This window comes from Tenrec ecaudatus, chromosome 8 (genome assembly GCF_050624435.1).
Source record: "Tenrec ecaudatus isolate mTenEca1 chromosome 8, mTenEca1.hap1, whole genome shotgun sequence".
Lineage (NCBI taxonomy): Eukaryota > Metazoa > Chordata > Mammalia > Afrosoricida > Tenrecidae > Tenrec > Tenrec ecaudatus.
In genome coordinates, this window is record NC_134537.1 from 11849266 (window position 1) to 11865496 (window position 16231).

At 44.8% G+C, this 16231-nt stretch overlaps 1 protein-coding gene across 3 annotated transcripts in view; it reads right to left on the reverse strand.

Annotated features, from left to right (window-relative positions):
• WDR48 (WD repeat domain 48) overlaps positions 1-16231 on the reverse strand; it is a 54058-nt gene that overhangs the window by 3240 nt on the left and 34587 nt on the right. Inside the window, exons 10-18 of one of the 3 annotated variants that reach the window (XM_075556030.1) lie at positions 15352-15454; positions 14450-14547; positions 10061-10168; positions 9457-9553; positions 8759-8854; positions 4865-4970; positions 3793-3880; positions 1494-1570; positions 183-375 (exon numbers count right to left, since the gene is read on the reverse strand). In XM_075556030.1, the coding sequence (XP_075412145.1) occupies positions 183-375; positions 1494-1570; positions 3793-3880; positions 4865-4970; positions 8759-8854; positions 9457-9553; positions 10061-10168; positions 14450-14547; positions 15352-15454 (966 nt within the window). Of the gene's footprint in view, positions 1-182; positions 376-1493; positions 1571-3792; positions 3881-4864; positions 4971-8758; positions 8855-9369; positions 9554-10060; positions 10169-14449; positions 14548-15351; positions 15455-16231 lie in introns of all 3 variants that reach the window. The other 2 variants (XM_075556029.1, XM_075556028.1) reach the window with 2 other exon arrangements.

Consider the following 16231-nt stretch of genomic DNA (forward strand, 5'->3'; position numbering starts at 1 on the left):
AGCCTCTTCACAATGGTCCTCAGAGTGCAGTGAGAGACTTGTGGGCCCTAACTTAGGGCCTCTCTAAAAGCAGGCATCTCGCAGGTAATAGATCTGGGAATGGCAAACACCTGCCTTATGCACACCTGCCTGTGAACACCCGCACTGAAACAGATGGGGCTGTGGGCGTCACATCCACTCACCTGGTCCTGGCACAAGAGTTCAATTTTCTCCTCTGCCAACACAGCAATATCCTCCTCTTTTTCCTGTTCTCCCGGCTTCTCGTTATTAGAAGAGCTAGTGGTTTGAGACTCGTTATCCAGGTTGATGATTTTCTCATACACATGCTCCATCACTTTGCGGACTTGGAGCATGTCGCTGGCAGAGAGTCGATCTCTGTAACAAGCAAGGGTGGACTGTGATGTCAGGAGATCACTCAGTAACAGCGCATGCATGCTGTTTTTCTGTACTTTTAGCATTGTATAAAGACAACTCTGCTTGATTTCCTTTAAACACCTTTCCTGAGCATGAGCAAACTAAACACCCACGGAAAGGCAGGAATTGGGCCCCCTGAGAAAGCGGCTCAGTGTTTTCCCAGGGCCCAGTGCCCTGACCGCCCAGTCAAACAGCACCTCTGAGCCAACACCTCCACGGTCTAGACCTGTAGTGGCCAAGCCAACCAGCTCAGACTCAAACTCTGGAAAAGCCTATTCAACTTCAGCCATTGAATCTAGTTGAAGGACTGTATAAGAGCCACAGTGTGCGCATGCTCTTGGCAGGGAGTGGGAGGGACAGGAAGCGGTACAGATGAAGCAACATTAGTTAAGAGTTGACAATTAGTTAGTGACATGGTTTAATGGGTCAATGGGGCTCATTAGTCTTATGCTATTTTGCATAACAAAAGGCTTAAAGTGAGCCAATGATTTACTCACAAAGCCAGACCTACTGTTCACAGTTCAGCATCCTGTTTCTAGACTCTTCTCTCTGGTGTCCGCACGCATCGGCTCAACCTATTCTGGTGTTTAGCATTCAAATCCACTGGTCCCGTTCCTGACTTACTGCTCTAATAGCCTTCTCCTGTCTAGTCTGCTCCAGCGCCCTGGGTCCCTCCCTCATTCCCCATATCCTAGGCCTGTTCTCATTGACCTGCTGGTCAAACTCTTTCCTGCACCTGTCACAGCTTCCTTAGGAAGGTCTGCCCATCTCTACACAGTCAGCTCCCAGCCTGGAGAGCTACAGTCAAACATCTACTTCTTGCCTTCAACCTCAGACCCAAGTCTCCATAGAAGCAGTTACACAGAGCATGTGTGTTAGGCCGTGAATTATGGCAGGAGACAAAAGTCCACGTCTGACTGATCTCTAATTACTGGTAGTCCAGCACAACAGTACACTTTATCAGTGGTGACACTTTCAAGATTGCCGTCTTCCATCTAGCACTTGCATTTTTCTGTTGCAATAGCAATCACAAGGAATAAGAATGTTCTCAAGGGACATGTGTTATTTCATTTACTTACTTTTTCAAGGTTTTTGCTCCCGAAGATGCGTGAGGTTGGAGGTAGAAAGGAATTTTGTTGAATTTGGGCATATTTTTCTGAAATATTAGAAGTTAAAAAGGTATAATAGTTCCTATTAGTTGATTAGCTAAAATAATATCAATAGGAAAACACGATGTACACAAGTAGTTTTTTTTGGGTATGATTAAATGTGACTATGAAATACAATAAACTATCAAATCAGAGAAAATTTGAGCATTTGGTTTTGTCGAAGAAGATGTACAAATATTGTGTGTAAAGGCAGTAGCAATAAGAGCAGCATGGCTCTCTTCAAATCACAGTACAAGGTATTAGGGGAAACAAACTTTATTTTAATTCTTTAAGCCATACAAGCCAAAATCTCAGTTCTACATTAAAATATCGGGGCTGATATCTAAAGTCCCAAACCAAAAACCCACAGCATTCCCCTTGATCAAAGCTACACACTCTATGCTGTGAGGCCCATCATCCTGGCACCAGAGCAAGGTCTATAGTTTGAAGCAAGAGTGGAAACTTCAGTCAGCCACCTAAATATTGACCACGAAGTAACCACGTACCTAGTTGAAGGATGGCATTGACTGGCCCGTGTTCCTCTGGGTATTAGTCCCTTTCGAGTCTCACGGATGATGTCATATCCTGTCTGGCTGTCTCCTCTCAGGAGTAAGTCATAGGCCTATTGTTGGACATGCATCCCCAGTTGTGTTTCGCACTCAAAAGTAGTGATTTGTTTATAAAGCACTCGGACATATAGGAGACCACAGAATATCCATCAGCTGTCACACTGGCTATAAGTTCTTGGAGGTATATCTGGGGCAAAAAACAGGTTTTCTGAAGGTTCTAGAGATTAAATCTCTTTTCATATGGCTTTAGGAATATACAAAATAGGTTAACAGCACAAAAGAGTCCAGAAACAGACTCATGTGCACAGAAGAGAGACAGCATTCAAACAAGTAGGTTGATAATAGGTTTGTCAGTGGATTGTATGGAGACACTGGCTAGCCACTAGGAAAAACTGTGACCTCTACCTCACATCAAACAGAAGGATAAATTCTAATAAAGATCATGAAATTAAAAAAAAATGATCGTAAGAGTAATAGAGGAGACCATTTTAGCTATTTTGGAGGGGGACAAACCTAAGTCAAACACGAAACTCAGAGCTATACAAAACCAAACACGAAATAGAATTATATAAAAATGAAAACTTTTGCCTGGCAAATGTCACCACAAACAAAGCAAAATTCAATTCAAAGACATAGATAATAGTCAAAGGGCTAATATTCATTATCAACATGTCCTACAAATCAGTAAGAAAGACAAACAATCCAATAGAAAAATGAGTACAGAATACAAGCAGGCATCCACAGAAGAAGAAATACAAATGGCCAATATGAAAAGGTACTTAACCTCGTTAGGAATTAAAAAAAATCCACCCTAAAACAGTGACATAAAATTTGCCTATATTTTAGTACAGATTAAAAGTAGCCAGCAGTGGTGAGGGCGTGGGCGTGGGCTCATGGGCACTCACACACTGCTGGTGACAGTGCCAACTGGTGCAGCCTTCCTGGAGGGCACTTTGGCAGTATCTGTCAACATGCAAACTGCGCATGCCCTTTGACCCAGCAATTCCACTTCTAGGAATTTATCCTAGAAAGTACACAAAGATATATGTGCAAGGATGTTTACCGCGTCATGGTTTGTAATAGAACACATTGGAGACAACCTAAATATCCATTAATAGGGAGCTGGTTTAAGAAATTAAGGTACAGGTATACAATGTAATACTATGCAATCATTAAAAAGGAATGATCCACATGTACAGACACGGAAAGATACCCAAGACATAGGTTCTTAAGTGGACAAAACAAGTTGCAGAATAGTCTGTCTTTGAGTGTCTGTGCGGTAAGATGAACCACACATAACTGCGTACAACTAACGCACGCTTGCGAGCACACAGAGAAGAGCCCTGCAGGCTTTGTGCTGAACCATCCATGACTGTCAGAGGTGGGGACAAAGGGACGGCAGTTTCACTTTACTCATTGTTTTTGTCTAGGAAGCACATATTATTTTTAAAAGTAAAAATTGATAAAGATATACATTGAGATTTGTAAATAACGATCAATACTTTTTCTGCAACTTTAAAACTACAGGGAGGCAGATGAGGACTTGACTGGGCAGTCTAGCTTTTATTAAGAGGTTACGAGGATACAGGCTAAGGCAGTTCTTAATTTCCTTCATGATTTGGAAAAAACAACAGAGCAAAGTGGGAGTGGAGGCCACTTACATCCACAGTGATGTCAATTACCCATTGTGGCACCGTCTCATTAAGAAGCATGGACTCAGTCTCACCCCCGGAATCGCGGCAGAGCAGCCTAAACAAAATCCAGCAGGTCTTGAGTGACACAACAGGCATGGGCGGCACAATCACTGTCAACAAACGTTAGAGGCGGGAGGGACCCAGGCAGAGCTCATGGGGGCACCCCTACTTGACAGCAGAGAAGGTAGACAGCAGCCAGGTGGGCATATCCAGCTCAAGGGAGCCTGGGCCTTAAAACAGCCCTGCAGCTTTTGAGGCTAGGGCTGCTTCCCCCACCCCACCCCAGCTGCCTCTCAGAGGGAAAACCCTGGTGACAAATACCGTATAGACTCGTGTATTAGCTGAGTTTCCCAGTACATTTTCCATGCAGCTTTTGTGGTAAAATTAGGTGCCTTGGCTGACACTCGGGGCGGCTTATACTAGAATATATACGGTACTTCAGAAAGGGGCTTGGGGGTGGTGGCGGCTACTATGCAGGTGGCAAGGGCTTCCCCATGCAAAGGGGGTGGGGAGGGTGGCCAAGGGATACTTCTGTGACCACACTCTCCAGAAACTACCATAAGGGAACAAGAGTCCTATGCTTAAAGGCAAGACAAGGTTTGTTTGCTTGTTTATGTGGGAACCCAGAGGAGGCTCTAGTGAGGTCGCCCTCCTGGTTTTACCAAGACCCGCTGACCTCATCCGATGAAGACAGTCCAAGCCTTCCCTGCTGAGCCCATGAGGACCGCTTGGCCCTACTCAGATCTCGTCTCTGTGCGGGACTTCCGTGCTCCCTAGTCCTGGCAGTTATGGGGCAGAGTGACAGGAAGTGAGCATTTCCTGCAGAAGCCACCAGGGAAGCTGCCTCAAGGTACCACTGTTCCACTGGAGGCCCCGCTCTCAATCCAAATGCCACCTAATGGTACCAGACACTTAACTATCTCATCAAGCTGGGGAGCTTCCAGATCCCTGACAGTCCTAGAAGCGAACACTAACCAACTTTCAACATCTCTTTGAATCAATCCGTTCTCATTGGGGCCCTGGCCCTCGAGTTCCGTACCTGAACAGTGTGCGGCCTCCGGCTTCACCAAAGATCACGGGGGTGTGGGGGGGCACTTGAAAGTATCCATTTCCCTTCTGCACTCGGTTCTCCTGCTCCCCATTTACTGAGAAGAAAACGGCGTTAGTATCCAGATTCTACACAGTTTTCCTAAACAGCCAGGGCCAGAAATAGCGGGTAAACAAATAAACCTAAGTTAAATTCCTAGAAAAAGAGACATAGCAACTCGATGTCCTTTGAGAGAAATGACGACGTTTTCAAGGACTTTAAAGGAAGACAGCTTTAAGAGGGTCTGGACCAGCAGTTCTCAATCCGTGGGTCGTGACCCCTTTAGGGGTTGAATGACCCTTTCACAAGGGCTGCCCAATTCATAACAGTTGCAAAATTATAGTTATGAGGCAGCAATGAAAATGATTTTATGGCTGGGGTGTCACCACAACGTGAACTGTATTCAGGGGTCGTTACGGCATTAGGAAGGTTGAGAACCACTGGTCTAGACTGTTCATAAGTATCTGCTTTCTCTGGTACAAAAGTGTAAGGGATGCACCAAGGGATTTCCAAAAGTTCATGGGAAAAAATCTCATTCTTCTTTTTTGAAAAAATAATTTAAATTTATTATTAATTATCTTCTCCTTCCCATTATCTTTTGATTTCATTTTCCCACAAACTTTTGTGGAAACTTCCTCTTGCATTGGAATTCTAATCCCTGTATCTAATTAATTTCTGTATTTAATCCTGTTTGGAAATTAGGGTTTTCTTTTGCTATGTTAATGAGGTCAGACCAATACAGAGTGGAGCCTTCTGATTCTAAAAAGGCCAGAAGAGACACAGAGACACAAGGGCAGATGTTTACAAGTCAACGGTCAGCGGAAGGCGTGGGCGAGCAGAGAGAGGCTCACGGGTGGCGTGCAGGGGATGGGCCTGGATGTGGACTTCTAGCCTGGCGTGAAGGAAAGACAGTTCTCTGAGTTTCGAGGAAAAAGTTTCTGTACTTGAAAGTCCCTCTTGTGTGGTATTTGTGTTTCAGCAGCCCAAGAAAATTAAAAAATGAACAGCAAGTCCAGAAGAATTTCTCAGGTAGGAAAAGAAACTTTTGTTTAATGGCAGCTGAAGCGAACTGTGAAAACTAAAATTCTTAAAAGTGGCCTTTGGTCTCATTTCACTGCTCTTTGAGGATTTCCTGTCTAATCTCTTGCGGTAAGCACAGGTCCACATGAGGGGATCCCCGCTGGCCCCCCAGCAGTCAGCTCCCTCAGCGCACTCGCAGCAGTCAGGAGACTCACAGCGCTCCCGGGCCCCTGGCCAAGGGCCTCTGAGTGCTCCGCTTGCTCATCAAGTTGCTCAACAGCATAACCTACACAACTCGGAAGTGTGAGGTGGGGGCGGACACGGAGGGCACCGTGTGTGGTGCAAGTGCAGCAGGTTAGCAGACAGCTGGCCCCCAGAGCCTGCGCTCTGGCTGGGGTGGTGGATAGACTTGGCCCTGCACTCCATGCCCAGACCTGGAAGTTTGGTTCGAAGGACGATTTGCAGTTGCCCGTGACTTGTTCCTCCGTTCCCTAAAGCATGGCTCCATAGGGTGCTGACTGCCTCCGTGTTTTGACGACCTAATCCTTATAGTCTGTCTGAGCCTCTGAAGAGATGCTGTCTAAGCTCACGCTACAGATGGAGAACATAGGCCTTCATGGGAAAATGATCTGCCCACGGCTACCCAGCCGATAAGCGGCAGAGCTCAATCCATAACCTGGTTTTTTTGGCTTTCTGTGGCGAAGTCTTTCCATTACAGATCTCTGGCTAGCTGCCCACTGTACGATTCAGAAAAGATGCGACGGGGGCTAGCTGACATTCCAGACAAAAACCCAAACAACAACCCCCACCTGGGGCGGGGTCTGTGCTCTCACAGAAACAGCACGGTGCGTGGCTCTCTCTCACCACTCAGGAGGCGAGACGTCCACAGGCAGGATGCCAGCCCCAGGGGAAGGCTTCTCCCATGGTGGCTCTGGAGACAGGTCTTTGGCTCAGTGGTTGTCAGCACAGGGACTCTGGGTCCAAAGAACACACTCTGCTCCTGGTGACACTCAGGTCCTTCCTTCCCTCTCTACTCCATGGTCACTCTCTCCCTTTAGGAAACATCCCTTAGATCAGGTTAGGGCTGTACACTAATCCTGCTTCCTCAAGATAACAGAGACGGGATTCCTCATGAACATATGCGACAGGAGCTGCGAGGCTGTCAGTCTCTATGGGGACAGAGCACACTCAAGCTCACTGCCACTGTGGCCATTCTGCCTCCTAAGAGCCCTGGTAGTGTTGGGAATGGGCTACGTGTGGGGCTGCTACATGCAACGTCAACAGTTCAAGACACCAGCTGCTCCGGGGAGAAAGATGAGGCTTTCTACTTCTGTACAGAGTGAGTCTTGGAAGTCCACAGGGGCAGTTCTATTGCACTATAGGGTCACTCTGACGGGAGCACATTGTCTCATCTGTCTCCCAAGGAACAGCCAGTGGGTTTGAACTGCTGACCCCGTGGTTGGCAGTCCAAAGCTCACCTAACAGTGCCACCAGGGCTTTGTGTGTGCCGCTGACACATTCACATCGGAATGTACAGTTTACTATAAATGAAGGATGATGACATCAGATCACATCACCACAAAACTCTCAGATAACGGAGAATCATGGCTCAGTCAAGCTGATGCATATTGTGGAGGGATACCTTTCAACCTATGACAACTGGCTTCAGGAGAACCATGTGATCCCCATGAGAGACATATTCTCTGAAGCTATTATGGAAGAACCTGAAGTTCTTGGCATGAATGCACCCCTGGTAGTGAGCAGAGTCTACAGCAGAGGAAGCCCTTGGCAGATGGTCTTCAGTGATTCTCCAGATTGCATTCAGCCACACAGGAGCTGTGCACGTCTAAGAGTTTTTCCCCGACCCCTTGCCCTTTCTTTATCAAATGAGCCGCAGTGGTACAGTGGACTACGCACGGAGCGGTGGTCGGAACGCGCCAGTCCCTCTGGGATGGAGATGAGGCTCTCCACCTGTGCAGATTCACAGTTGTCAGAATCCAGCAGGGCAGTCCGATTCTGACTCACAGGGTCATTGTGAGTCAGAATGGATTCGGTGGCAGTGGGTTTCGTTTTAAGTTTTTATCAAACTGATCAAAATCCATATATTCAAAACATGCTCTCTTCTCTGCTGCCCCGAGACATGGTTACTACCACTTCCTGTGGCACACTTGCCTTTTGAATACCCTCAGGGCACAGCTGTTCACACACGACCCTGACACCTGTCTCTTCTGAACCAGGCCTTGATTTGTGGGAACATTTAGCGAGGACCAGGCAGATCACCAGGATGCTGGTGATATCAACATTTCAGATCAACATGAAGTATATGAGCGGGTTTCCAAAAGTTCATGGAAAACAGAATTAAAAGACAATGGAGCTTTCTACAAACTCTTTGAAGCCCTGTCATAACAGTAAAAACATTTTTGTTTTTTCCCCACACAACTGAACAAGCAAGCTTTATCGGTAAGTTCAGGAAACCATGGATCCTCATAAACACCTTTGGAATCGGTCTGCTCCCGTGCCTACTTTTAAAGAGAAAGATCATCTGAATGCAACATAAACGGCCAATGTTGAGTGGCCTCATTGATGATTAATCACACCAGATGGAAGTCTGCTCCCAGACGCTCACTGTTAGTTAAGACTTGGGTGAACTCTTACTTTGGGACACGGATGGACATTTTATGACATTGCGTACCACCACCAATTAAATTTATGGAGTCTTAGTTTATCACACTGCGGCAAAGGCTTAGACCATGGCTTAGACCATGGCAGTGTAAAACGGTTGTACTCCTGAGTCACTGGGAAGGACCTCGACATAACAGCACTCACCGTGGTTGACTTCATTTTCTTCCTCCTCCATCGGGCTCACATGGGTTCGTGGCCAGTATTCTAAGAGTGCCTGAAGTAAAAGTCCTCCTAAATTCACTGCAACAATAATTTGAAAGAAAAAACATGGAAAAGAAAGTTAGTTTCCACTTAAAAAGAAAGGAAAAGAAATAAAAACCCTACAGATTGTGGTAATTTAAATTCTTCACCCTCTGTCCAATCACAGCCAGCACTACCCTATCTAGCGTTTCTGGGACTGCTGAATCTCATGGGAGGAAACAGCCTCCTCTTTCTCCTGGGGCAGGGCTCATGGGCTTGAACCATCAGTCCTGCAGTTAGCAGCCCAACACCTAACCTACTGTACCACGAAGGCTCCTTAACTCAATGACAGAGATGTTTAAATCAAGACTTTAGCATCTGATGATGCTTTATTTTAGGATAAAGCTGTGATGGTATTCTATTTGGCTATTTAGACATAACCATTCTTAAAAACAGAAGCATTAATCCCTTAGAGAGTGTAAACTATATTTAGATACAAAAGTATTTCTTAAGTATCACATTCTTTGAAAATGGAGACCAAATATCTAATGAATCAGATGATCAAGAGCTATTACAGAGATGAAGTGTGTGACGGAACGCCAGCCCAAGGGCACCTTCTCTTTCAGAGGGAGGACGGACGGACGGAAGACGTTCGCACATACATTTTGGATCTGACCCGTCGGGGCTGCTGAAGCCAGCATCTTTTGCAGACACCCAAGCCGCAAAGCAGTCACTCTCATCCAGAGTAATCGTCAACATCTGTCCGAAGGGGTGGGGGGAAATCTGTGAGTGGCATTTTACTTGATTACCTTCTCCACTGAGCACCTACTAATTGTACAGTCTGACTAGAGTGCTATGCCATAGATCCAGGAACCAAAATGTGCTTCATGTGATTCACCCAAACTCATCAATTCCGACTCAGTGACCTTGCAGGACAGAGGAGCACTGCGTCACAGGGTTTCCAAGGCTGTCAATCTTTTCAGATGCAGACTGCCACAGCTTTCATCTTGGCGTTCGAAGCTGGCCGTCAGGTTTGCAGCCGAGCACTTTAACCATGGCACCACTCGGCTCCTCATGGCACTCCATGCGCCTACAAGTTCATTTACTTGAATACCAAGGACATGTAAGCTGCACTTTGTACTAACCTAATTTTGTTTCTCTCTTTCACACTTCAAAAAGGGGGCTCTGTAATGATAACACTTAATTATGAGCTATATTTAGAAAGTTTCAACTATCTCAAACAACAGATATTAATCGGCGACTTACCCCTGTTTTTAAGTCTACTGAGAACCAATTTGGCACATAAACCATTTTAAATCTTTTCTTAATTTCATCTTCAAAGTCCACTTTTCCCAGATCTTCAACTTTACATGCCTACACACAAAGAAGCAAGGTGATCAATAAATAATATTAAGTGGTAAACTGGCTTCATTCTGACCTTGCTACTCACATGTTGCACATTTTCCCATTTGTCTAAACAGAATATCAAATACATTCCCAAAGGGAGGGAGGTGGTAAAATATTTAGGGGGAAATATTTAACAACAAAAAAAATTACCTGCTGCTACCAAACTTTTTAAATCAAAAAAGGACTAAGGATAGATAATCATTTCTCTCCATTCCAGGAATGGTAACTTAGTTTTGCTGATGCTAACATGTAACATGCGAATACTTACGATGGGGTACCACCCCCCCAAAAAAACCCCTGCAATTTCCCCTAAAGCTATGTATTTAAAAAATTTGTTTTAAACAAAACAACTTTTTCGCCATCAAAGCTCCACGGGTGAGCATCGAGCAACTCGCTCTCTGAATTAGTGCACCTAGTGGTGTCACCTGGGAAGGTTCTCTCTGGTCACAGTGAAATTTTCACTTGTAAGAGTAATTTCACTGAACCTCATCTCGTGTTTTGTGATGGCTAATTTAAGAGAGCAGTGTGTTGCTGTGAAATTTTGTTTCCCATTTGGGGAAAAATGCCACAGAAACTTGTGATGGCTTGATCAGACTCTTCAAGGTATTCTGGGGAGAATTAATTACCAGGCACGAGGAGATGCAGCCCAGTTACAGGGAAGAAGGGCTCCATTAGTGGTGGGCTATCAAAGTGCAGAATCAAGAATGCCTGTGGATGACATCCTTTGGGCTGCTCTGCTCTCAATCTCCCTAGTTCACCCTGCAGGCCTCCTAAGTCCTCCAGATTTAAGTGATTGTCCTGATTTATAAAGTACAAGATTAAAAGAAATCATTTCATTGGGGGCTCTTAAAACAATCCATACATCAATTGTATCAAGCTCATGTATACTTATGTTGTCATCATCATTTCCAGAACATTTTCTTTCTACTTGAGTCCTTGGTGTCAGTTCCTCTTACCCCCCGCCCCCCGCCTATCCCCCTCCTGTTTATTCTTTTGTTGTTGTTTTCATTCTAAGCCTTTGTTGGGGTGAAACACATACAACAGCAGTAAAAACAGTGCCATGTTAGCCATCCTCGAGTGAACGCTTCAGGGGCGTCCATCACACGATGCTGTCAACCATCACTTCCAGCTATCTTGTATCACCCCGACAGAAACTCTATTACGCAACAGCCCCCTGTTGCCACATCCACCGAGCCCACAGTAGCCACCAATATACTTTCTATGCATTTATCTGTTTGGTCTTGTTCTTCCCACGGGGGTCAGCACGGTAGAGATGTTAAACCCGTGGCCCACACCACAGTCGTCTAAATCAGGAAATACGTGTTGAACGAGCACACCAACACCGAGAAGAGGCATCTGTCAGAACTACAAAAGTGAAAGAGGTCAACTGTCTACATATTTGTCTTCAGTGCTACGTGCTTAAACTAGCTGATTAAACTAGAGAGTCATGGTATGCTGGCTCAGTTGTAACTGATGCTCAGTGTGAACCCTAGGAAACGGCCACATTTATTCTCAATAGAAGGTCAGATAGCCTCAATCTCAACTCCAGAGGCAATTCAGGTTGTCGCCCTGAGGGAGGGGTGCTCCAGGTATCCGAGGGAAGAGCTGGGTTACTGCTGTTGCAGAGGAGACTGCGCACAGCCACTGCGCGTCAGTCTGTCAGGCCACGCCACACCACAGTGGCTGACAGGTTGCTATGATGTTGGAGCTGCATCATTAATATTTCATGTACCAGCAGGGTCAACAATGGTGGTCAAATTTTAGGTGGAGCTTCCAAACCAAGCCAGACTAAGACAAGAAGAGGCTGTCCACTGGCGGAAAATTAGCCACTCACCACCTGATGAATGGCACTGAGTACTGCTAACACAGTGACAAAGGGGGAGCCCCTCATGTTGGAAGGGGCTCAAACTACCATCGAGGAAGAGATGTCTTAATGACGTGGATAAAGCAAAGCTCTGAGGACCTTTATTTGCTGATAGAGCAGAGCTGCAAACACTCATTGATAACCAGTCTGGAAGGCATGACGAATAACCCTCAGAAAATGAAACGGCATGCATGAACGTATAAAGAGAAGCTGCTACGCACCACCAGTGAGCTGAAATGGGCTGGTACTAAGCCATTGTGAATCGGACAATCACATGGTGTACTCATTTATGAGAATGACAGATTGAGGAGGACTGGTGAGGAATTCACCGCCCAAGGAACACGTCAACATCTATTCTGAAGTATTCCAATGTCAGTGCTAGCATGACAGCCATGTCTACACGGAAGACCAAAGAAGACAGCCATCAAGCAAATGACCACTAATGCCAAAGATAAGGGAACACTGGAGAGTTTTCCTACTTTTGCATTCTGAAACTGATCAAACACAATCAAGACACGTTAATAATTACTGGTGATTGGAATGCTAAAGTGGGAATACAAAAAAGATCAGTAGTTAAAAATTGCTCATATGTAAATCTGAGGTGAGGTTGAAGAAAATTAAAACAAATCCAGAGAGCTAGTTTATAACACGGAGTATGTATCACCTGCTTTTCGATACCATCTCGAGAATACATTTGATGCACTGAACACGCATGACTGAACACCTAGCAAGTTGTGAAATGACATCAAGGAAGAATGAGAAATAAGAAGAAGTTAAAGAGCTGAGCAGATGTCAAGGGATGTCTAACGAAGACTTAAAGAAGACAGAAGGTTTGCGGTCATACCAACAAGTGGTCAACAGCCAACCCTTTTAGGACGTAGCACATGGCCTAGAGCCTAAGATCATGGTGAAAGAAGTCCAAGCTGCACGGAAATCATTGGAGAAAAACAAGTTTGCAAGAACAGACAGGATACTGATGGGAATGCTTCTACCAATGGATGAGGTACTGACTGGTGGCTCCCTCTTCCATGCCAAGATATTGGGAAGACAGCCTCTTGGCCAGCTGACTTAGAGTGAGCCACATTTGTGCCCATTCCAAAGAAAGAAGATTCAACAGAATGCAAAATGATCATTACACATGATGTCATTAATACCATGCACGTGAAAGCTGGACAACAGTGAAGACTGAAGAATAAATGCCTTTGAATTATGGTGTTGGCAAAGATTAAATGTGCCCCAGTCTACAAGAAGCAGCACATCTGTGTAGAAGAACTTTGGATATGCCATCAGGAAGGTCCGGTCCCCGGAGAAAGACATCAACCCTGGAAGGGATCAGTGACAAAGCGGGAAAGCCTCAAAGTGCTGGGAAAACAACAGTGGCTGGAACAATGGGCTCAAAGACAGCACAGCCTGTGAACATGGTGCAGAACTGGGCAAGCTTTTGTTGTGCTGGACACAGGGTCACTGTGCGTCAAAACCCACGCAATGGTACTTAACCACAAGGCAAAAAACAGCTCACTTCCTCCAACCAAGAGTTATCTGGCTCCAAGTCAACAGTGCCAAGAACGGAAGCCGCAGTGTAGTGTTTTAAGACAATCAGAATAGAAGCACTCAATGAAATACTAACAAGAGAAAATGGCTCTATTAAAATAGATTTTAAAAAATCAGTAACGGCCTTATCAAATATTCACATAAGAAGGCATTTACCCCCCAAATAAAGTATTAGTGTAGTTATATATTAACTCATATAGGTTTTATCTTAGTTAACTCATAGTTCTCTTACAGCCAAGTCATTCTAACTCAGAGGACAGGGCAGGACTGCCCATGAGTTTCTGAGACCACGATTCTCGGGGACTGGAACGCCCGTGCTTCTCCCTGGGGACAGCAGAGGGTCTTGGAATGAGCAGCCCAACGCATAGCCATGACGCCACCAGGGCTCCCCGCGCCCCTGGAGGACAGAGTGAGTCTGCCCTGTGGGTTTCCAAGGCTGGAGTCTTTGTGGGACAGACAGCCTCATTGTTCTTCCGTGGAGGGCCTGGAAAGTTGGCACTGCCAACTTGTTAGCAGCTCAACTACTAATCCACGATGCCATCAGCACTTCTGATGAAAAAACAGAGAGGAAACATCCTAATTCAGCGACTTATATTCAATCTGAGGAGTCCTGGTGGCATAGTGGTTATGCCTTGGGCTGCTAACCCCAAGGTTGGCAGCTTGGAATCACCAGCCACTCTGCAGGAGAAAGGCAAGGCTTTCTACTCCCATACAGAGTTACAATCTCGGGAACTCACAGGGGCAGTTCTACCCTGTCCTTACAGGGTTGTATGAGTCGGAATCAACTTGATGGCGGTTGAGTTTGTTATTGTTGAATCCAAAAGGATACCCACCTTTAGTACATCCCAATAAGCCACGTTATTATTGGTATCTTTGGTTAATATGTGTCTCTTATCATTAAGAATGTGGCACTGGACAATACTAGCGCCCCCTAGAGGAAAAAAGGACACAGTTAGTAAAGCAATCATTCCGCATTTAAATTCACATGCAGCAATAGGGTTAGATGAGAGCAGAAACCATACTAGCCACTGAAAAGGAAAAGGCAAATCAAGGCATATACAAGCCAATAAAATGTCAAGCCTATCAACTATTTAAGCTTATTTATAAATAGTCAAAGAAAAACGGTCAAATTTTAATAACCGATGACGAATGAAAGGGCGCCTCCCTTCAGAGGGCCAGCAATAGGAAATCGCTGAGGCCAAACAGCTTAACAGCCTGGGAAGAGTCAAAATGATGGTGACAGTGTGCATTTGTTCACCTCCCCTTGACTTCTGCTCCCTATCTTCCTTCCTTTACTGCGTCCTGAGTGTACAGTCTCTTCTAAAGGTGACAGCATGGGCATCTACAACTACAGATAAATGTCACCTCAAGGCCTGACATTCAGCATACCTGTTCCTTGTTTGTTTTTGGCACTCCCAGGTAAAGCTTATAGGAGTTTAGAACTGGACTTGGAATTTTTGGGCAACATCTCACCCTATTTTCGAAAGAACTGTTGTTGGTCTCACCAGGACCACGGCTATTCTGATGGTAGGCCAAAAGAAAGTCCACTTTTTAAAGTGACTAAACTGCATTTTAAAAATAAGTTTTTCTTCTATTAAAAACAAACCAACATATTATTAGTCTTCTGTTGACATCAGAATTACATTTAAGGGAAGGTCATTGCCTTTATTTTTGTCAACTCTTTACTACCTATAATTAAGCTCAATAAAAGGTACCTTCCAGTTTCCTTACTCACCTTTAATAACCTGGTCAGGCTGCGTACAAAGAGGTGTTATAGGATTTGAGCAGTCATTGTCATAATCTCCAGAGGCTCTAAAATTATGAATTCCCTTCAGTGTCTAAAGAAACAAAATGTGCTATTTAATCATTCATACTCCATAAGTGTTACCAATCTGTTTAAAATGTCAAGAAAAATAACACTAAATAAAAAATGCAATAACCCTATCATCATCAGAAAATTTATTGAATCATAAAACTACAATTACTTACCATAATATATATAAAGTAGCAAATATGCTTTTCTTTTGGAGAGAAAACTGGGCATATAAGCAGATAAAGTTATGCTGATCTCAAGTTGGCACATGGAAATTGAGACGAAACACTTAACAATTTTCACAAGTTCAGAGAAAGGCTGCCTGCCTTGCATACTAACAGGAATGCATGCCTTTATCCTTTGCTATCCCCAAATAGTGTGGATCTCTGGAGAGATCGTCTTTAAGACCTAGGACCCCTAGAACTACAGATGACTTCTCTCAAGCCATCCTTGCTGTTCGTGCTGCGAAGAAGCATGAAGTGACCTTAAAGCAGCTTCTCTGCTTCCTTTTGTAACTCAGATGCCTTTCTCTACCTTGCTGGCGCTTAGGCTTCCTGTTTTCATATGCAGGTTTTTGAGGTCAAAAGCTGCATTAAAATCCACCGGTGTTTATTGAACAATAGTACCTGTTCTAAGCACATCAAATAATCAATCATCTTGGCTTCTGACATGGAAGTCAACAATTTCATTTGATTGTTATCCTTAACTTTAATCTGGGTCTTAGGACCACACCCACATCCCGGGGCTTCCAGGAGTTTGCCAGTGTCCCAAAGCATGCTTCGTGGTAAGGTCCGCCGAGTAC